The sequence below is a fragment of the Lycorma delicatula genome, chromosome 11 (genome assembly GCF_047948215.1).
Source record: "Lycorma delicatula isolate Av1 chromosome 11, ASM4794821v1, whole genome shotgun sequence".
Taxonomy (NCBI): domain Eukaryota; kingdom Metazoa; phylum Arthropoda; class Insecta; order Hemiptera; family Fulgoridae; genus Lycorma; species Lycorma delicatula.
In genome coordinates this window covers 46,215,707-46,238,537 of record NC_134465.1, presented here as the reverse complement: position 1 = coordinate 46,238,537, position 22,831 = coordinate 46,215,707, and the positions used below count along the sequence as shown (strand labels likewise).

The 22,831-nt window shown below is 27.9% G+C and overlaps 1 protein-coding gene across 2 annotated transcripts in view; it reads left to right on the top strand.

Annotated features, from left to right (window-relative positions):
* Positions 1–22,831, top strand: part of LOC142332159 (torso-like protein) — a 98,545-nt gene that overhangs the window by 60,613 nt on the left and 15,101 nt on the right. The window contains exons 3-5 of one of the 2 annotated variants that reach the window (XM_075378431.1): positions 8,304–8,446; positions 12,131–12,399; positions 17,710–17,980. In XM_075378431.1, the coding sequence (XP_075234546.1) occupies positions 8,304–8,446; positions 12,131–12,399; positions 17,710–17,980 (683 nt within the window). Of the gene's footprint in view, positions 1–8,303; positions 8,447–12,130; positions 12,400–17,709; positions 18,106–22,831 lie in introns of those variants that run through there. The other variant, XM_075378430.1, reaches the window with a different exon arrangement.

The window sequence follows — 22,831 nt, the reverse complement described above, 5'->3', positions numbered from 1 at the left end:
TTTAATTCTCTTTAAAACAATGCTACAGATATACCATTTCCATTTAAAATTTTTAAGTTGCCCTTGTAACAACTTGTGGAGTGTGGTGGTGGTGTCATACTGAAAAATAGATCGTTTCAAGATTGAAGCATATGTTAAGGGTTCCCACCCTTATGAAGCGTGTTTGTGTATGTATATATATAATATGGCTTGAATTGAGAACCTTTCTTTTTTCAAAATAAGTTAAAAAATTACTAGCTGATGATTTATTTAATATAAATTACATCATATATGTGTGATGATTTGTGTTTGTATAAAAAGTAAAAGTAACGGTTTCTGTTATTTTTATATACATAAAATTTATTTATATATTTCTATTAATAATATAATAATAATTATGATTATTTACGTGAATTTTGATTAATTATTGGCTAATTGTTTTTATCTAATTATGACCGATTAATTTTATTGACTTCAGTTCAATACATTGTTAATTTTTCTTATAAATTTATTGAACTTTTCTCGTTAATTATAATATTCAAGGACAACCAAACGTGCTGGTGTTGTCCTCTTTTTGTAATAATAGTAATAATAATAAGAGTAAATATGTTTTTTATATGTGTACAGTTGTTATTTTAAACATACTGATTACAAATTTATTACGTATTGTACATTGTAAAGCAAATTCAGTCTCTAATTTTTTTTTTGTATCTTTATTTTTTCATTATTATTTTTTTATTTTAATACATATATTCATGTAAGTTTCATTTTGAAATTTTTGTTGTATTAAAAATGTTATTTAATCAGAGTCTGCTGATCTTGATGATGGAGTGTAAGAGTCCCTGCCTTTCATCCGAGGTTCTGGGTTTGAGTCTGATTAGGCATGGCATTCATTTACACACTACCAAAAAACGATTCATTTACACTGCCGATCATCAATCGGCAGTGTGCTACATGGTGGCAACCTAGATAAAACAGAATGTAGAGAAGTTAATTGCTGTTGGGGTTTCTCCCCTTCAAATCAATTGTAGATATTCAAAATATTTATTCATTGGTCTGAGGGAACATGTAGTAGATATTTAATTGTGTTGTATAAAAAAGAAACAGAGTTTATTGCCTGTTTCTTTTAATTACTTATATTTATTAGAACAAAGCATAAATTTGTTTTTTCCATATAAATATAGCATGAATAGTTTTTTGACTAATGGATGAGTTCTGGTTTAAATGATTGTAATTTTCAACCCGAGGTATTAACTCTCAGTAACTATGATTATATAATCCTTCAATAACATCTGTTGCCACAGCATAATTTTTTTTGGGATTTTAAGCAGGCAAATCAAATAATATCTGTTTCTCTGAAATAACATAATTGTATGTTGTTTAATCATTATTAAATATTTCTTTTGCCCATATAACATATATATATATATCCTATGAAATAAAGGATGTATGAAATAAGTAAATATCAAAAAGCAGACTGGTATAAGGAGGAAGAACTTTAATCTGAAAAAAAAAAGTTTTAAAGTAAAAGTATTAAATAGTGATTTAAGAGTTAATTAGAAAAAAACTTGTTGAGTATATTTATCAGAGTAAAGTGCTTTATGATAACATAACATGGAAAACTTAATTTAAACATCAGGAAAACATTTTTGAAAGTTTATGTTTGGAGCATAGCTTTATATGGAAGTGAAACTTGGATGATCAGAGTACATGAGTAGAAAAGATTAGAAGCTTTTGAAATGCGGTGCTGTAAGAGAATGTTAAAAATCAGATGAGTGGATAAAGTGACAAATAAAGAGCTATTGCAGCAAGTCGATGAACAAAGAAGCATTTGAAAAAAGTAGTAAAAGAAGAGACAGATTTATAGGCTGTCTCTTCTTTTACTACATCAGGGACAGGTAGATGGGGAAAATTGTGTAGGCAGGCAACATTTGGAATACATAAAACAAACTGTTAGGGATGTAGGATGTAGGAGGTATACCGAAATGAAATGACTGGCACTTTACAGGGAATCTTGGAGAGCTGCATCAAACCAGTCAAGTGACTGAAGAAAAAAAAACATGGAAACCAAAACCAAAATGGAAAATGGAGGTGTTTCAATGTGGTATTAAAAGAAGATAATAAGTGGTCTTAAGACAAGTATCAGAAGAGAGAAAAGTGTGTAGCAGAATTATAAGGAGGTTAGTTGGATTTAAATCTAAAATAAATTTAAATCCATCTTGCAAGTTATCCATTATATTTAAAATGTAAAAATCTAATTTTTTGAGAGCCCTTACTCTTCAGTATTTCTTGATAAGAATTTTTCACCTCCGTTCTAGAAAATTACAACTTTGTTTATTTATAATTATGGCTTAATATTTTTAGACAGTTATAAAAAGCTATTTTTTTTAAATTTATTATCACCATTTAGCGATCATTTTTTAAAATGTCATTGTATTTGAATGCTTCCCCCTTGAGTAAGGGAGTCACCAAACTGAAAAAAAATTTTGCAATTTCAAATTTTTAATGCTCAAAACAGTTTGAAAGAAAATCTATTCACTTTGCACAAGAATTAATTAACTTTTGTTAAAGAGTATACAAGGATAGGCAACATATTAAGAATCAAACTTAGCGAGACAAAATGTACCTTACCCAAATTTTGATTTAATTATTAATTTATACTTTAAAGAAACAAGAAAAAAAAAATTATTTTATTTAAATCAGTGCATAGAAAAATTATTTGTATTCAAACACATGACATTTTGAAAAAGCCAAAAAGTCACATAACTTTCCCAGAGAAGTTACTTAACCCATGATGACCATATCTCCCCACCCCATTGATTAGTTATAACCAGAATAAAATGGCCAGTATCCAGAAATTATCATAGAACATTTTAAAGCAGTCAGTTACATAACTGACTGCTTTAAGGGTCAGGAGATATCAAGCAAAACAATTGTAGCAAAAAAAAAAGTAAAAAATTTTCGCCTGTTGTTTCTCACCCTTGAATAAAACTGGCTTAATACATAACAAAGTGACATGTAAAAAAAATCATCTAATAATTAATTCAAGAATTAGAGTCCAGAAATGATAAAAAAGAATAAAAGGTTTTCTCCTGTATCTTTATCAGAATTCCAATCAGATCAAACACCATCTGAAAGTATCTAAGCTATCATTTCCTTTTTTCTCTGTTTAGCTTCTGGAACCACCATCAGTATTACTTCAGATGATGAATTACGATGATATGTATGAGTGTAAATGAAGTGTAGTCTTGTAGTCTCTTGTTGATCATTTCTGAGATGTGTGGTTAATTGAAACCTAACCACTAAAGAACACCATTATCCACGATTTATTATTCAAATCCTTACAAAAGTAAATGCCTTTACTAGGATTTGAATCTTAGAACTTTTGACTTCGAAATCAATTGATTGTGATGATGAGTTCACCACTAGACCAACACAGTGGGTTATCTTAGCTATCTAAGGAGTTTTAAATTACATGAAAAAGTAAATCTACCCTTTGAGTAAATTTTTGAGATACGGGACCCATAAGATTCACATTTCTCTGCCCCCGTGAACCGATTGTTACCAAAATTAAATGTCATCAATGCCTCATTTGATGTTGATATACAGAAATCATCATGATATAATCAATACAATCCAACAAAAAAAGTAAAAATGTATACCTGTTTTTTTGTTGGACATAAAATGTATTATGCATATGTACATAATATGCATTATGTACATGTATATATTCTTTAAGAGCTTTTAATGCTAAGATTGTGTTTTTTGGTTAGAGAAGGGGTTGTGAAACAAAGATCTACAAAAACACTGACCTACAAAATTTGATTAGATTAAAATATTTTTCCTTATGTGGTATATACTCCTGGGAAAGTAAAAAGTAGTTGTTTCTGTATCCTAATTCTATCGTAATAATTGACTATTTTAGATAATTTAAAAGTTTTATTTAAGGAAGGAGAAAATAATAATATGTGGGACAGCTATCAGTACCCTTATTTGGGTCTTACAGTTATTAATAATTATGAATTGAAATCAAATGAGGGCACTGATTAATAAAGAAAAAAAGCTTTTTGCTTTCACCACCAACACAACAGAGCCTCATGTCATATTATAATTTATGTAACACTCTAGCATTTTACAGAGTATATTATGTGTTTAATATTAAATAATTAGAAAAAGAAGTAAATTGCAGCAATTAAAGTGAAAACTGTGACTACATGTTCATATCTATATTACCAAATAAGCAGTGAAAATAATTGTTATACATATTTTTTTTTTTAAATTTATTATAAAATTAACAGTATAAACTATTTACTGTTATTTTATTATTTATTACACATGGTGTACTACTACATGTGTATATTATATATACGTACATCACACATGTATTACACATATTATTAATATTTCATAATGATTGATATATATACCCTTTGGCAGGTCACTTTATAACCACTCTATGTATTTTAAACCACTCCCAGTTTCATTCTTTTTGCATTCTTATGTTTTCAAGTTATTTATCATCTCTTACTTTCATTTCTGTTTACATACACTGATATAAAATTCTTAATGCACACTTACAACTAAATAATGAATTAATTTTTATACTAAAGAAAAACACAAATGCTATCTACTGAACAATTAGTGTTACCTGTTGATGTTTAATTACAATCTAGTAACGTGCAAAATATATCAGGAAGAATATTTAGGTACTATGTTGTGTGGATATTGGAAAACCATTATCATATTAACTGTATGGAATAGATAATGAATATCAAATTCTATTTTAAATTCTGGAACAGTGTATCCAGATTATGCAGTTATAAGGTTAATGTGTGGGGATACGTGTTTATCATATACACAAATATTCAGGAAGCTCAAAAATTGTTTTAAAAAACTTTGGCTTAAGACATGACTGGATGTTCTGTTCATAAAGAGGAGTTACTGCCAAAGTAAGATAATGAATTAAAGAAAATATTGTGGAACTGTGATAATGATTGTAGATGATATGTTATTAACAACCTGCTGAATTAAAATATTTTAATTTATTATATTTTTAAAGATAGGAATACATTAATCTTAACACGAACATTGTTTCTTAACGCTATTTATCACAGTCTTTTGTATGTCTGACAAAGCTGCAGCAGAATTGCTTTCTCTGAAAGTAATGATGTTCATTATACAGCCACTCCTTGTAACGAACAGAATAAATGTATCACTTGTAGGAGTGGATTTTACCTGGGTTTTTTGGCATGCTGTTATCCGAATGTATGTTTGGCCTGGTGAAGAAGGCGAATGGGGAACAACTTTTTTCTTCAATTTTCATAATAACCCTGACAGGATGCTTGATATTTTTAAGGATTACTGTGTCATTTGTGTGTCAGGTTACCTATAACTGTACAATTATGATTCATAACATACATATTTATTGTTAACACAACAGTTTATCAAACCCTTGATGAAAGATTTCAGTAAAAAAAAAAGTTACTTCCTGGTTTGTGTTGTACTCCTTATCAAATAACCAAAGACATGACTCTTGTAAAGTACACAAGAGCAACTTTTAAACTGCTTGTAGAAATAAAATAAAATTCTTGATTTTTGATCGTGGTAGAGAAATGATGCTTTGTCGTCATTGCAGTTCCACAACTAAATGTTAAACTGCTGAGTTATCAGTGTCACCAAAAAAATAAATAACAGTTTATCGTCAAAAATTAAAATAATGTTTGTTGTTTTTACAAGAGCAAATTAATTTGTCCCTGAAGAATCCACTTTTATGAGATATTTTTATTTTGAATATTCTATTTATTTATGAAAAAGTATTCACCATGACTGGCTTGAATAGTTGGCAACCGATAGTCAGATTCTTTTTAAAAAATGTACCAACTCATAAAATGTAATTATTCTGTTTGGCTCAAAAACAAATGCTCATTAATCATTTAACTTGATCTACAAAATTATCTCACGTTTACAAAATTGAAGTTACCTTTATAATCCAACAGAATGTGATATCAAGTTGTTATGTTAATGCAATACCTTAAGAATACTTGCTAGATCGTACTACTCACAATCTAGCTATATACTATATTGATGTAGAAGGAATGTACTTTGAATCTAAAATGGTAGTATTCAGTTTGTTTTGTTGAGTTTTAATTCTATTTTATCTGTTATCATTATTTAATTATCAGGTTAGGTGCAATCAATCAGTTTCTGTTAATGGATAGTTTATGGTAATTATTATATGCCACATAATTCTGGCGGTGGAGAAGAGTGTTCCTTTTTTAAAAATCATAAACCTGTCCCCAGGTGGAAGTTTTTAGTTCCAGTGGAATAATAATTTTGTTGCAGCATTTGTACAATTTTATGACTGGTTAAATCATTGATTATTAATTTCTTGCTTCTAACTGAAGTAATCATTTTCTAATATTATGGGGTGCTGTTGAAAAAAATCCTTGAAGTATGTTCTAAATTAGTGTTTCTCACTGACCTCTTTTCTTAATCCTTCTTTTGGAACTGTAGTTTCAGTGATGTTTTTAAAAGTTAATCTGGTAGGCAAATGTTGCTTTTGAATTTATCTAAGAATCATATATTTTGTACAATAGTTATGCAAACCTAATGGTTAAAGCACCTGTTGGTTGTAAAAAGGCTTTCTGAAATATACACATTACTACTTTCCTTTGCTATTTGATGTATGTATAAACATTTTTTTTTTTTTTTTTCACTAAATATTTTATCTTTTAAGTTTAACACAGTTTAATAACGGAAAATTAAAAATTTTGATAATATCTACATGTTTTGAGTCAGTTATGGAACGTTTAATAGCAAGAAATTGTTAATAATATCTTAAATGTTCTATCTTTGTCAAGTAGTGAGAAAGTGCTATTTATCATCTGTTTTGTTGAATTTTAAATCTGTTTTTTTTTCATTTCTCTTGTCTCATTAACCTACTTTTGTTAATTGTTAAAATTAGGTTAAATTAAAACTTACAATATAGAAGAATGAACATGATCATTGACATGGTTTACCAACAAATAAAACACGGTTTTACCTAAGAGTTCTCCATCACTTAATGTGAAAACCTAATTGTCATTAGAGTCATGTCTTACCCAAAATGTACGGAGTAAATCTTTTTCACCTTCATGAGTATATTAGTCTTTCATCTGGATGGTTTTGTGTTCAAATCCCATCAGGCTATTTTACTTCAAAAAATACAAAATTTGATTAAATACTTTCACCCATAAATTTAACATTAAATAGAGAATTAAAAATATATGCGTTAAATGACAATCGTTTTAGTGGAGTAGAGTAGCATCTCAGCCTTTCATCTGAAAGTTCCAGGTTCAAATCCCCTAGTCAGGCTTGGCACATGGCGTTCTTCATACACTACAAAATTTTCATTTCATATTCCCAAGGCATAAGCTTCGTTTGAGGTTTGCCGTACATTAATCATAATAAAAAAAAATGTATATATTTGTTTATTTATAAAAAAAAGTATTTAGAAAATATTGTTAAAATCACTTATTGATTATGTATATAATTTTTTTTGACTCGAGGGGGCCATGAAACATTAAAATCAGTATCACTAAAATGTGTGTATTGGTCTTTATTTTGCTTAATACCTCAGAAAAGGGTTGATATAAAAACTTAGTGGTAAGCTGATTTTTACATGTGGAGTATTGATGTCATCAACACTTTTAAAAACGCCATCTAGGATTGGAAAGGTACATATCCTTAAAATTGTACAAAAGTTAAAGTTGCTTTTTCAGTGTTAATTTTTGATTTTACTTTAATTTACTGTGTTTCATTTGCTTATATATTACAATTAAGTTTATTTAAATTATATTATAATTTTGAATGAAATATTTTTATATTGTTATAATTATTTAGTAGCAAATATTTTTCTTTTTAAAATAAAAAAAAATATTTGAACAAAATGAAGAGTATTAAAAAAAATTAAATGTATTATTATATTTTTAAATTATTGCATTATATTTCACTTATAAAATTATTTCATATAATTTTGGCAATAAAAAATTTATACAGCCTACTACTTTTTTTCTATTTTGATATGTTGATACCACATTAGTCCTAAGCTATGTTCCTGGTTTCTGATTTCTGTATGAACCTGCATTTCTTTGTTATAATCTACTTTACTTGTACTGTGGTTTTTTAGATGTACTGAAGTACCGATATCTAGACGCCAACAGCGCTCTCATTATTTTTCATAATATTGTACTTTATTTTATTTAATTAAAGTATTATTAATTTTTTTTTAATTTTTATATAACCGAAATGCAAAATAAAATTTTATATTTTGTATTAAATTTCAGACAGTTAGAAGGAGATGGTAGATCATTAATAAAAGGTGGTTTTCAAATTGAATTATGCCGTGATGTTTCTGAGTTATTGGAAGCTTTCTTCAGATCATTTTATGTAGAGCGTTCAAAACGATCATGGAGATTATTCTCTGCTGGTAAGTTTTTAATATATCTGTAGTGTGTATATATTTATTTATTTATAAATCATAATGCCCACGTGTTTATTTATAATTATTGATTGAATTCTAAAAAAAAAACTTACGAATTGCTAGATAAATCTAAATGATACTTTAACCATTTAATTAACTGAACTTTGAGGAAGATCTCAGGTGTAGTATTGAATGAGGGATAAGGCTTAAATCAATTTTGAACATGTTTTATTTTACAGCTTTGTAATTTTTATGTAGTAACAGCATGAGTTACATAGTTTTCATGAATGATTATAAAACGTTTCAAAATTTGCTTATATTGCAAAATGGTTTATCTCTATAATAAACAAAGGTCTTTTGTAAAGACTTTTTATTTTAATTAATGATTAAATTTTTCCTGTTATTATTTACTTCCAGATATAATAGAAAAAAGTAATATATAGTAATTTTTATTGATTTAAATAATTTCAAAATTAAAATATTTATTTTAGTGCTAAACAAAAAATTAAAATCTAAAAATAATTTAAAATATTTTATAAAAAGAATGTTACTTTTTAATTTTATCCTTCAATTAAATATTGTCAAAGCTAACAAATGGAAGAGGGGTTTTTAAAAATTTTATGGAATTTTATTTGGTGGAAGTGGTTTAAAAATTACACTTTTATGGTCTTTAGGTGAAATAGATTAAATGTTTATTATGCCAATAATTGAACGTTTTCATTGCATCCTTATTTCTCACCCTTCAGTTTTCATAACGTTGCACTAGAAATGATCAAAGCATTATAGAACATCAAATTATATGTAGTCTTACCTCAATTTTAAAGGTAAATATTAATACCTTCTCAAAGAAATGGGAGGTAAGATAATTCCTTTTCTTTTTTATTTAGATTTGACTAATGTTACTAGAGAATGTTTTTTGCTGGATTTCAATTGAGCAGTACACTACACTGTATAAAGTATATATTTGAAAAATATTTTAAAAATTGAAAAAAAATTTTAATATTTTAAAAATTAAAAATACATAAAATTTTATTTCATTAATAACTTCTAATAGTTATTAATTTTTTTTATTTTTATTATTGATTGATCTATTATTTATGGTAATTTTTTTTTTACAATCCGTGGTTAATAATTATTAATAAATCAATATATTTAAATTAAAAAAAAAAGTTAAAAGAAAAAAAGGAGTTGAAGTCGAATTCGAACCAATGTACTTCCCCTAGTAAGATTTAAATATTTCATTAATTAAAATTTTATTTGGCTATAACTGTGTAACCAATGAAAAGAAGTACCACTTATGATGTATCATTAAAAAGTGCTCAATGAGGGCTTATTACTGCAGTTAAGAAAAAAATCCAAAATTCAAATTTTCTGGATTTTGGGCATTTTTGGACACTTTTGGTCCAGTCGATTGCAATCAAAAGCAGAGGTGCTCAACTAGATGTTACAATAGTCCTAAATCCAAAATTTCAAAATCCTACGGCTAATCGTTTTTGAGTTATGTTTTCGAGATATATACAAAAATACATATGTACATACATAAGTACAGACATCACGCCGAAACTAGTCAAAATGGATTCAGGAATGGTCAAAATGGATATTTCCATTGAAATCTGAAAACCAAAAATTTTCACAATCACAATACTTGCTTTACTTAAGATAAAGAAGTAAAAATGGGTCAAATATTAAAAATAAAATTATATTTAAAAAACCTACATAAAGAATTAACCAAAAGTGATGCAGATCTGCTGCGTCTAATTAGTACGCTTGGCTTCTAGATCAACTGTTCTTAGATTATATCCCTGGCAACAGTCTGGAAACTTTTCATTGATCATAGATACCATTCATGTTATTTACATATTTATATTGTTTAATAAAATTATGTTTAAGACAACTGTGATGGTCTGATTTAGTAATAATACATATTTTAAAAAACAATGTATCCATAACTTAGTAGACTACTACTTCTTTACTTTAAATTACATGAATTTCATTATATTCTTACTTTTATGTGTGTATTTTCATTACAATTTTAGTGATTTCGGCATGGTTCATAATTTTATAAACGAAGAAAATTTATCTCTTTTTACCCAACTGCTATTGACACACTAGGCAGTAGATCATCACTAAAAAAATTACACATTCACAGTTATTGTCGCAATTATGTTACTATTTTCAGAATTATTGCAAGATTCTTTACTTGCCAAACTTTATGTTAACTTAGGAATACTTTCTTTTTAATTTTTTTTTTTTTTAATATATATTTATTTATTTTAGAAATGCAAAATTAAAACAGTAATAATTTGGAGATTTATGTTTAGCAGATAGTTCTGTCAATTCATAACTTTTACATCAAACCAGTGATTTATATCACATATAGTTCTTGTAATTTGTTAACTTTATATATACCTCAGTCATACAATTATATTGTCAACGTTTAAAACAAGGTTATATTTCTAAACGTTTAACTTTTTTTTTTTTAAATAATTGAATGTTGCATGTTTTCAAGAAAAAATTTAATAAGTTTGTATTGTATGTACATAATATTTTTAATTCAAACTGTAATGAATCATCATCATCTAGTGTTCTGCCTGCCAGCAGGTCTCTTGTGTTACACTCTCTCCATCCATTTCTGGCTGAAGCCTTCTCCTTTATCCCCTTGTAGTTCCTAATCTTCATCCTTCTTCTTCCTCGCTTCTATCCTCCTTTTACTGACCCTTTTGATGTAGTTTTCAAGATTCCAGTTCCCTAACCACATGATGTAACCGGTTTCCTTTTCTCTTTTGTACATAGTTGCTCTTCCTTCTTTAATCCTTTCATTACTTTCTCATATCTCACTTTATTCAACTATCTTATTTTTTTCATATCTACGTCTCAAAAGCCTTAATCCAGTTATACTTTTCCTTCTTCCTCATCACCCATGCTTCAGTTCTATATAAGACACTCCATACATGGCATTTGGTAAAAACTCTTTAAGTCCAGACATTTACTATATAGAAATTAACTTTTTTTTACTGAAGGTTTCCTTTATCATCGCTATCCTTCTTTTTATTTCTATTGCGCTCTTCTAATCCTCTCTCACCATAGTCCCCAAATATTTGTAATTTTTTACTTCTTCTATTTTTTCTTCACTTGTCATCACTAAATTATCTTTGTTTTTTACTTCTGTTATTTTAGTTTTAACTGTATTTCTTATCATTCCACACTCTTTCATTCCTTCCTTTAGGACCATTAACAATCTTTGAAGCAAGTTTGTAGCATCAATTAGAATTGCCATATCATCAGCAAACCTTATGCATGTTTTTTTTGTCCTCCTATACTTATTCCTTCTAATAAAAAAAATCCTTATTCTGATAAATTCCTTATTTCGTATCTTCAGGGGAAATGTTGAATAGTATCTGTAAGAGGCAGCAATCTTGCTGAACACCTCAACGTAGACTCACCCAATCAGTGATATTCTAATTTACTTTCATTGCCACTGTTTGACTGAAACAGTCTAACGACTGTAATAAATAATAACAGTTTAATTTGATAAATATTCATGTCTGGAAAGATTTCATAAAAGTTGGATTTTTATTATGTAATCTGGTAAATATTGCTTTAGTTGTCAATTAACTTTAATCTCTATTGGTTGTATTACAATTATAACAATATTATAGATCTTTTTAATATTTATTTCTTTATTTACAGGTTGGAGTAAAAATAAAATAGGTAAAAAATTAGGTTTGAATTCAACATACCTCAACGGTCCACACGGTTATGCATTTTTAAGGATGTCACGTTTTAGGCAAGCGGTTACATTAGACCCGGCTGTCCGTAGTGAAGAAATAGTAATTTCTTATCTGGATAATAATGTCAAAAATGTTGTGCCAGGAAATGTTCAAAATGTTCTGGAATTTTTTACAATTTCTGGTTCTCATTACATTTCTTCATTTGTTACCGGAGATGCTTTATATCAGGTTAGATTAATTAAGTCCTTTTTTTTTTAATAATTTTTGCAAAAATTTCTTCCCTTAATAAATTGACTGTTTGCTTCTGTCACAAAAATGTTACTTTAAATGGATCTTTTAAATGTAATTTTATATTATTTAAGATACTTTTAATTTATAATTAAGACACCTTCCTTCGGTTATTAGTTTAAATAGTCGCTTTGCTATCTAATCAACAGTTTCTGATTTGAGGATAATTAGAATTTTTTTTTTTTTTTTTTTTTTTTTTAATGAAATTCTGCATATTCAGTGTTGTATATGATAATTGTATACTAACTGTAAGTATACAAAATTCCAAATCATTCAGTTAATTGCCATTAAATAAGCAATAAGTATTCAAGAAAACTTTAGGTAGCATCATGCATACCTTTGTAAATAATTACTTATTTTACTCTCAAAATAAAAAACAAATGTATAGTAAATTTAAATTTATCACAACAGATCTGATAATATTTATTACAATTTTTTTAATATTTATAATAAATCAGATTTTTGTAAAATACGAAGGTTATTTATTTTTTTTCAAAGTCCAATCGGTCGTGAAATAAAAACCTGCGCAAAAATCGGATGAATCTTTGCACATATGTGTTGCACAGTGTCTCTAGTATGGCCTTCAATCACGCTGCGTCACTTCGTTTAGTTCTGAACACGCAGCAAGCACGTAAACATGTCTACAACAATAGCATCTCCCACCAAGTGTGAAGTGCGTGCGGTAATTCGATTTCTTCAGGCTGAGGGGTGTAATGCAGCTGAAATTCATCGACGAATAAGTAATGCGTACGTAAATGAGTGACAGCAAAGTGCGACAATGGTGCAGGAACTTTAAAGCAGGACGTGCAGATGTTCATGATGCAGGTCAGGGAAGGAAGCGAGTGTCAACCAATGATCTTGTTGAGCGAGTGGATGAGGCAATTGGAGAAAATTGTCGGTTCACAGTTTCTGTATTGAGTGATTTGTTTCCTGAAATTTCAAGGTCAACTCTCTACACCATTGCAAGTGAGAGACTTCAGTACCGCAAATTATGTGCGAGATGGGTTCCCAAGATGCTGTCTGACCATCATAAAACAATGAAAATGGACGCCTCCCTAACGTTTCTCCAGCGCTACCACAGTGAAGGAAAGATTTTTTGAACAAAATGTTACAGGGGACGAGACATGGGTCCATTTCGAAACTGAAGAAACAAAAGAACAATCCATACAATGGATGCATTCTCATTCTCCCGGTAAACCAAAGAAGTTCAAGCGAACCTTTTCCAACAGAAAGTGTATGGCTGCTGTGTTCTTGGACCAGATTGAAGTTCTCTTGGTGGAATTCATGGAATGTGGCATGACCATCTCTGCAGCCTCATACTACGTGACTATTCAACGTCTATGAAGGGCAATTTAGAATAAGTGGAGAGGAATGTTGTCATCAGGCATTGACTTTCTCCATGACAATGCTCGGCCGCACACTGCAGCTGTAACAATGAAGCTCCTGCAGCGTTTTCATCGGGAAGTGTTTGATAACCCACCATACAGCCCGGACTTGGCTCCATCCGACTTTTCACCTCTTTGCTCACATGAAACGCTGACTAGGAGGACAATATTTTGGCACAGACATTGAGCTGCAGACCAGCGTAGAAAAATGGCTGAAAACACAGGGAGCTCCGTTCTATGACGAGGGTATTGGAAAGTTGGTACCACGCTACCACAAATATCTAAATCGGAGTGGCGACTATGTAGAGAAATAGCATAACTATGTAAGTAGTTGTTACAAATAAAAAATTTTTTAATTTCACTGTGGTTTTAATTTCGTGACCGATTGGACCTGAAAAAATGTAACCCTCGTCCATGGTGTACAGAAAAGAATATCGAAGTACTAAACCTATTTAGTATCTCTTAATTTTGTCATTATAAATGAAATGAAAGAGTAACTCTTACTGTTTTTCCCTACAAGTGTTCAATGTACCTTTCATCACATGGCACATATCCAGCCGATAAGAGAATTTGTTGCATTCTTTAACAAGCATGTTTGGAGTAATGGATGTGACATACACTTCAATCCTGTGTCTCAAATCTCAGAAGGTAGCAGAAGCACATACACAAGATCCTTTATAAAACCCCAAAGGAAAAAATTACATGGGATCAGATCGAGTGACTTTGGAGGCCACCACAAACAAGTTCCATCATCTCGAGTTAATGCTGATCAATCCAGCAGTCTGAGAGAATATCATCCAACCGATCCTGTATACAGTTCCTCTGCCAGTAAGAAGGTGCATCATCTTGTTGTCAAATAGAATCTTTTGATCCATTTTACAGTCGAGGAAAGAGCCATGTACATCCAAATAAGCAACTTCTGTTACGTTTGCTTCAGCAAAAAAGAACAGCCTGTAAACTTGCCACCAGCGTATTACACAGAAAACATTTATTTTAATATTGCAGAGAATAGCACAAAATGGTGTAAAATCCATTCTACATAGGAATGACAAAACGAAAGTTCTTTTAGAAACATATACAAATGTTTATTTAAATAATTTTTAATTATGATGTTTACATCAGGGAAAACATTTTTACGTATATAAAACATGCAAATATTAAAAATCAGTGGCAATAGATTTAAATCCATTACACTTGTAAAAAAAAGCAATGGATTTATAATCAATGAACAAGAGAAATTTGAATACAGTGATTGGATTAGGTAAATAATTAATTTAAATTACAGTATTCAATAATTGTTTTATGTTTTATATTTTCAAATATGGTGCCAAAGTAATAATTATTATTAACCAACTGGTTGTATATAACAGCTGATTAGTTAATTTTGTTCTATGATAGATGAAATAATAAACATATATATCTAGTTTAGCTATTGCATGGTAACAGGAAAATATAATTTTTTTTTAATAAAAAGATAATTAATTTTTCCACTCATTACTTTATTGTTCTCTTTTATATTTAATACTTTTTCAGAGATCTCTGCTTCATCAGAACATTTTATTTGGAATTAAATTAAAAAGGTCACTCACTGACATAGTAAATATACTTGTTAGTACCTTTGTAATTTTGATATAGTTTTTAATTAAATTACATAATAAAACATCGTGGTGAAATGGATAACTCTGCTAAAAGTAATTATTAAAGATAATAAATAAAAGCAGTAAGTGATAAAAAAAAATAATTTTTAAGAAAGCAATTGTGGTATAGGTCTTGTTTTTGTTCTCGGAATGTGTTGGTGAATATACATAACAATCACTACAGTTTTCATTTTTATACTACCACATTGCTATTTTTATCTGTTTGTACTTTTTTATGTTGTCTGATCTTATATATTTTTGTGTGTGGTTTTGAAAGCTTAACTTATTTCCTTTTGAAAACATGAGCAATTTTGTTATAAATGTTAGATGTATATTATTATTATAACATTCTTTTTTTTTTGTTACATGTCTGGTTGTTTAGCTATTATTAACATGTATTAGATATTTTATTGTGTTGATTTTTTAATTATAAATTGCATAATTAATTTATTTATTCATAAATAAGTTAACTGAAAGATAATAACTATAATATAAGCCAACATTAAATCATCTAAGACTACATATTACATTGTATATAATTTTTTTTTTGTCTTCAGTCATTTGACTGGTTTGATGCAACTCTCCAAGATTCCCTAACAATTTGTTTTACATATTCCAAACGTGGCCTGCCTACACAATTTTTCCCTTCTACCTGTCCTTCCAATATTAAAGCGACTATTCCAGGATGCCTTAGTATGTGGCCTATAAGTCCGTCTCTTCTTTTAACTATATTTTTCCAAATGCTTCTTTCTTCATCTATTTGCCGCAATACCTCTACATTTGTCACTTTATCCACCCATCTGATTTTTAACATTCTCCTATAGCACCACATTTCAAAAGCTTCTAATCTTTTCTTCTCAGATACTCCGATCGTACAAGTTTCACTTCCATATAAAGCGACACTCCAAACATACACTTTTAAAAATCTTTTCCGGACATTTAAATTAATTTTTGATGTAAAGAAATTATATTTCTTACTGAAGGCTCGTTTAGCTTGTGCTATTCGGCATTTTATATCGCTCCTGCTTAGTCCATCTTTAGTAATTCTACTTCCCAAATAACAAAATTCTTCTACCTCCATAATCTTTTCTCCTCCTATTTTCACATTCAGTGGTCCATCTTTGTTATTTCTACTACATTTCATTACTTTTGTTTTGTTCTTGTTTATTTTCATGCGATAGTTCTTGCGTAGGACTTCATCTATGCCGTTCATTGTTTCTTCCAAATCCTTTTTACTCTCGGCTAGAATTACTATATCATCAGCAAATCGTAGCATCTTTATCTTTTCACCTTGTACTGTTACTCCGAATCTAAATTGTTCTTTAACATCATTAACTGCTAGTTCTATGTAAAGATTAAAAAGTAACGGAGATAGGGAACATCTTTGTTGGACTCCCTTTCTTATTACGGCTTCTTTCTTATGTTCTTCAATTATTACTGTTGCTGTTTGGTTCCTGTACATGTTAGCAATTGTTCTTCTATCTCTGTATTTGAACCCTAGTTTTTTTAAAATGCTGAACATTTTATTCCAGTCTACGTTATCGAATGCCTTTTCTAGGTCTATAAACGCCAAGTATGTCGGTTTGTTTTTCTTTAATCTTCCTTCTACTATTAATCTGAGGCCTAAAATTGCTTCCCTTGTCCCTATACTTTTCCTGAAACCAAATTGGTCTTCTCCTAACACTTCCTCCACTCTCCTCTCAATTCTTCTGTATAGAATTCTAGTTAAGATTTTTGATGCGTGACTAGTTAAACTAATTGTTCTGTATTCTTCACATTTATCTGCTCCTGCTTTCATTGGTATCATTACTATAACACTTTTTTTGAAGTCTGACGGAAATTCCCCTTTTTCATAAATATTACACACCAGTTTGTATAATCTATCAATCGCTTCCTCCCATCAATCCCTTCCTGTATATAATAACAGTTGAATACGAAGTCCATGATTTAAGTGTGTAGAACTGATGAAATAACTCATTTAATAAATTTTGTATTATGTATTGTTCTCCTGGCCTTGATTAGAACAGGTCTTATGGTTGACAATTGTTTTACAATAAAATATTTTACTAATTAAGAAATTTTTATTAATGATGATGTAGTCGTAAAAAAAATAAAAAAAAATAAATGAATTAGTTTTTCAGTTTATTTTTCGTGGTTCACTAAACTTGATAATTATAAATTATTGTTAAATTTACAGAAAATTTGATAAATTATTTTTATGATTTCAGGTCTTCGTTTATTCATCGCCAACATTTTTAGCCTTACAACAAAAAATTAAAATCTATGGTACAGATAATTTATCGTCGGAAGATTTTATAAAATTTTTCTCGCCTTGGTATTCAGAACACGTCGGTAATATTATGGTAGCGAGTGAGAGTCCAGTTCTTGAATCGTGGGCTAATAATAATTTTTTATTACAGATGTCAATTTTTTCTTATCCGAGTTTAATTAAATTACATATTAATCCGGAAATATCAACAGAAATGGATCATTTAATGGGTAATAATGCTTTATTACATGTTGATATGAGAACTTTAGAATTTGCTTTTAAAGATTATAATAAAAGATTTTGGTTTCAGCAAGTTTTAGATAATTACCTTAAATTATGGGAAGAAAATGGATGAACAATTTTTTTTTTTGTAAATTTCTATTCTTAATTTATTGATTTTTGTCTTTAATAAAAGTTTTTTCAATATTTCTTTATTTTTAATTTTATTTTATTACGGTAAAATTGTTTAAGTTTAACTGAAATATTGAATACGATTTAAATTTAAAATAACTAAAATACATTATGAAATTTTTAAACAAATTCTTAGAAACAATATAACTTAATATTTTTTTAAAATTAATAAATCTAATTCATTTCAAATATATTTCAAGAACTAGAAAAAAATTATTTATTAAACAGTAAAATCAAAACTTGTAATCTTTTATTTATTTACATTCTTTAGCACATGTGATTTGTTTAGTTTTATTATTTATTAATTTATATATTTATTCTTAAATGAACAGCTAGCTGGCTTACACCTAATTTATAATCATTTTATAAAAGATGAATTTTATAGTGTATCAAAAATTCCAGATAGGACTGAAATATGAACCCAAAATCTTCTGGATGAAGGATAGATATGATATCTCTCCGCCATGGAGGTTGGTGGAATATGATTATTATTGATGACTTTTCACAATCAGATGTAGCTAGGATGTAAAACTCAATAACTGTAAAATTTCTTTTCAAGTGAAATTTTGGGCATCAAAAAAATGTTTTTTTTTTTTTATTATTTAAGTTAATATATTACAAACAAATATATAAAATACTGTATTCAGATCAGAATATTATATTGTATAATACTTTGTTCAGATAAGGATGGGCTCAGTTATTGGTTACATAAATGGTATAAGGAATAAAAAAAAATATGCTACATTTACTTTTGAGGTTTAAGGAAAATAACACTGAACAGTATACTATTGTATTATAAAAAAATTAATAAATAAAAATGAGAAGATTTTTAGCTCCACATTAATACAAATTAATATACTTTTACAGTATAATAGTTATGAAACTATATGAATATTGTTAATAAAATAGAATAATAGAACAGTTTTAAATATATTGTTTGAAACATATTTGAACGTGTGTTTAAATACACATTAAATATATATAGAAAAAAATTAAGGTTATTTAATTAGTGTTTGAAAATTTATCAAGAGTCATATTTGTAAAAGAAAATCTTTTTATATAATTTTCCTTAGTTCGAAAGTGTTTTACGTCATTATGTAATTTATTAAAAATGGCTATGGAAGTGTAAAGTCATTATTTTTCATTGGCTGGAATACTTTACTGTGTAAATTAATTGAGACAAAGTAAAAAAAAAAAAACAAAAAACTATGCTTTTATTCATTCTTTGCCTTTATATACACTAATAAATATATGTATTAGTATGTACCTCCTTTAGCAGAAATGACCTCTTGAAAACGTTTTGACTCCACTAGATTTTTGCACTTATTCTTGATTTGATGACTGTGAAACCATGCTTTTGTAGCATTAGTTATCATGTGTTCTTTTGTCATACAGTTCATATTACCAAAACATCTCTTCAAAATATTCTACAAGTTCTCAGTGAGATTTAATTGTGCTGAATTGTCGATCAAGCACATTAATTTGATTTTCCAGCATGAAAGTCTTGACTGAGTTTGAATTATGACAAGGAACCAAGTCATATTGAAATATCCCATCAAAATTGTTGCATTAATGGAACAATCCTATTTCAAAAATAATATTTCTATGTTCTCTGTTGAATTAATCATATCTTGAACAGGAACTAAGGTTCCAGTGCCATTTGACGTGTAAAAACCCCAAAATATCTATTTCAGAGGATGTTTCACAGTTTATTCGACGTGCTTAGGTCTCAAAGATTTGTTTTTCCTTGTCTCACGATATTTGCTTTGTAACACTGCACGAATAAATGAGTTTCATCTCTAAAAATTACCTTCTTCCTCAGCAGTCCATGATTTATATTTTTGGGACTATGCTAAATGTTTCTTCTTCATTTTAGGAATTAAAAATTATGTTTTCATTGGTCTTCTTGCCTTCCAGCCAGCTTCCAGAAGTCTTATTTCATACAGTTGAACCACTAACATAAAAAGTGGTTGTTAATAAATCTCTTTTAATGTCTGAGCTTGTTTTCCTTGGATTAATTTTATTACTTATTAGAATTTTATCAGTTCTTGAAGTAGTTTTTCATTTGTGCCCAAATTTTCCTCTACTTTTTAGAGACGATGATCAAATTTTTTGATTGTTGTCAGAAGTTTTGGTACACTTGATTTAGCATATCAACTGCAGAGTCGATATCTCTCACCTTCATAGAAGTGTGATCTTTAAGAGTAGTAATTGTTCCGTGCTTCCTTGGAGTAATTTCCATTTTTAAACACGTGGAAGCAACATGATTATAGTAGGGGTTATAATGCAAAAATGGTATACTTTTATCTGGTTTGTTATTAGTGAATAATGTAAAGGCAAAAAAAAAAATATTCAACTTATTTGTATTTTGAAAAAGAGTTTTTTAAATAGCTCCAAAATTTAAGGTTCATAAGTGTTTTTCATTGAGGCGCTTCAAAATAAGAATAAATATTTATAAATTATTTTTGCCTTCTTGAGTTTATTTTTATTTAATGTTTTATTAAATATTTAAATGTCTGTTTCTTTAATTTTGTACTATAACTTACGATACTGAATTATGGATACAATTAAAATTACATGTTATTATTATTCGATTATACACAATAAAATTTGGATAAAACGTTTTGCTGTATATTTTTTGAGATCACAATTATAATTTTAATTTATGTTTTTCAAAAGATTATTAATTGTTTTTCTTTTCTCTTTTATTGACACTTGTATTAAGCGTTTTAGAGTACGTCAGAAGTTTAAAATAAACGGAACTAAAACTACGATTACCAATGTTAAATATTGTTGGAAAGGTATTTGATAGTTGAGAAAATGTTTATGAATGAGAGAAATTTAGAATAATAATAAAAATTATCAGTTATTTGTTTTTTTATTTTTCTAGTTTGTTTTATAAGTTATTTTATACTTGTATTTATTTCATGCATCTTCATAAATATCTCATAAAATCAGAATTTAATTTAGATTAAAAATAAACAATTCATTTTTCATTTTGTTAATATTTATGATTATTTATTATTGTTAATAAACTGTATTGACGAGTATTTCAAAGTAGATTAACTTTAAAAATATGAAGTTTAGGATTTAGTATGCTATTATATAAAATAGAAGTTCGATTTTAATTAGAAAGATCTTAATATCTCCAGCCATAATACTCATCTGATATTGCATCATCAATTTATTTATTCATTACATATTTAAAATAAAATTTCCCTTTATTATTACTCATTTCATTTCACTATACATATATATTAATTTTAGAAAATTATTTTTAATGCTATTTTACTTTGATCAGTCATTTTATTAGTCTGTAGATGTGTTACCATGTTAAATCATGTCTTAGTTACATTAATTAAGGAATATTATATATTTTTAAACAGATTTGTTAAATCAATAGATTTATTTGTAGAGAGAAAATTGTTGCGAAATAACTTATGATTAATTTATAGGAAGAATTTAACATGTATGAGTTTTTTTAATTTTTTATTTTATTTATTTATTTCTTTTTAATTAATATAAGATTTTGTGGTAGATATTATAACATTATTATTTTTCTCTATTATCTCTTATAGTTTTATCATAAAATAATGAATTCAGTATTAAATTATAACTCTTGTATTATTTATTTTATGATTATACTGTAATTTTTAATTCTGCTTATTAGGGTGAATGAAATGTTGGTGTGAATAATTATTTGTAAGTTACCAGTTATTTATTTATTTATGTAGGTATTGTTTGTGTTAATAGATATCATAAATTATAAATTCATATAACAGTATTTTTTATTTATTTATTTATGAAATGCAGTAATATAACAAACTCCTTTATTCTATAAAAGAGATTTGATTTAGATAATCAAAATTTGTATTTTCCAAAAAAAAAAAATAGTTTGAATTAAAAGGTTTGTGCACTTTTTCTATTGCTTTCTGTTGTTCAGCTTTGTTATCTTTTTATCTCAAATTATTTACTACATTTTATATCGTCAATTATCTTATCTTTGCACTATATTTTTTTTTTTTTTATTTTCTTTTGATTTTTATCATGTATATTTCCTTATTTGATCTAATTAACTAACTCTGGGTGCCTTAAGATGTGACGGCTGTAGAAAATTTGATTATGCATATAAGCATATTAGTTACCTGTATGTCTACATTACTTCTCCAAATGGTCATCGCTCATATTCAGACAGTTATCCTACCATATCAGTTTTTCTTTCACCCATTTGAGTATCTTGCCAAAAACCAATTTAGGGGCTCTGTTCCTTTCGGGGGGTGGCATATAAATCTAATAGCTAAAGTGACTTGAATAAAACCACTTGTTCCAAGTCATGCTGAAGTAAAAAGTACAGTACAACCATGTTGATTTAAACTAGATGCATTCAGGTGTGGTCTGGATGAATGAATGAAAATCTATAATCGGGAAGTGTGATGTAGCATATTGAGATCACAATAAATATGAACTATAGAATATGAGAACTTATTTGTAATCTTTGTATATAAATATATATGTATGTTATGTCAAGAAATATAGGTAAAAATTTTGTTCCGATTGATAAAAAGTAGTTTTTTTGTTTATTCCAAACAAATAAAAACCCTCTTCCTCTTTATATTTTGGTATAGATTTAAATTTTTTTATTTTAGATGTTTCTATCAGTCTTATCTCTT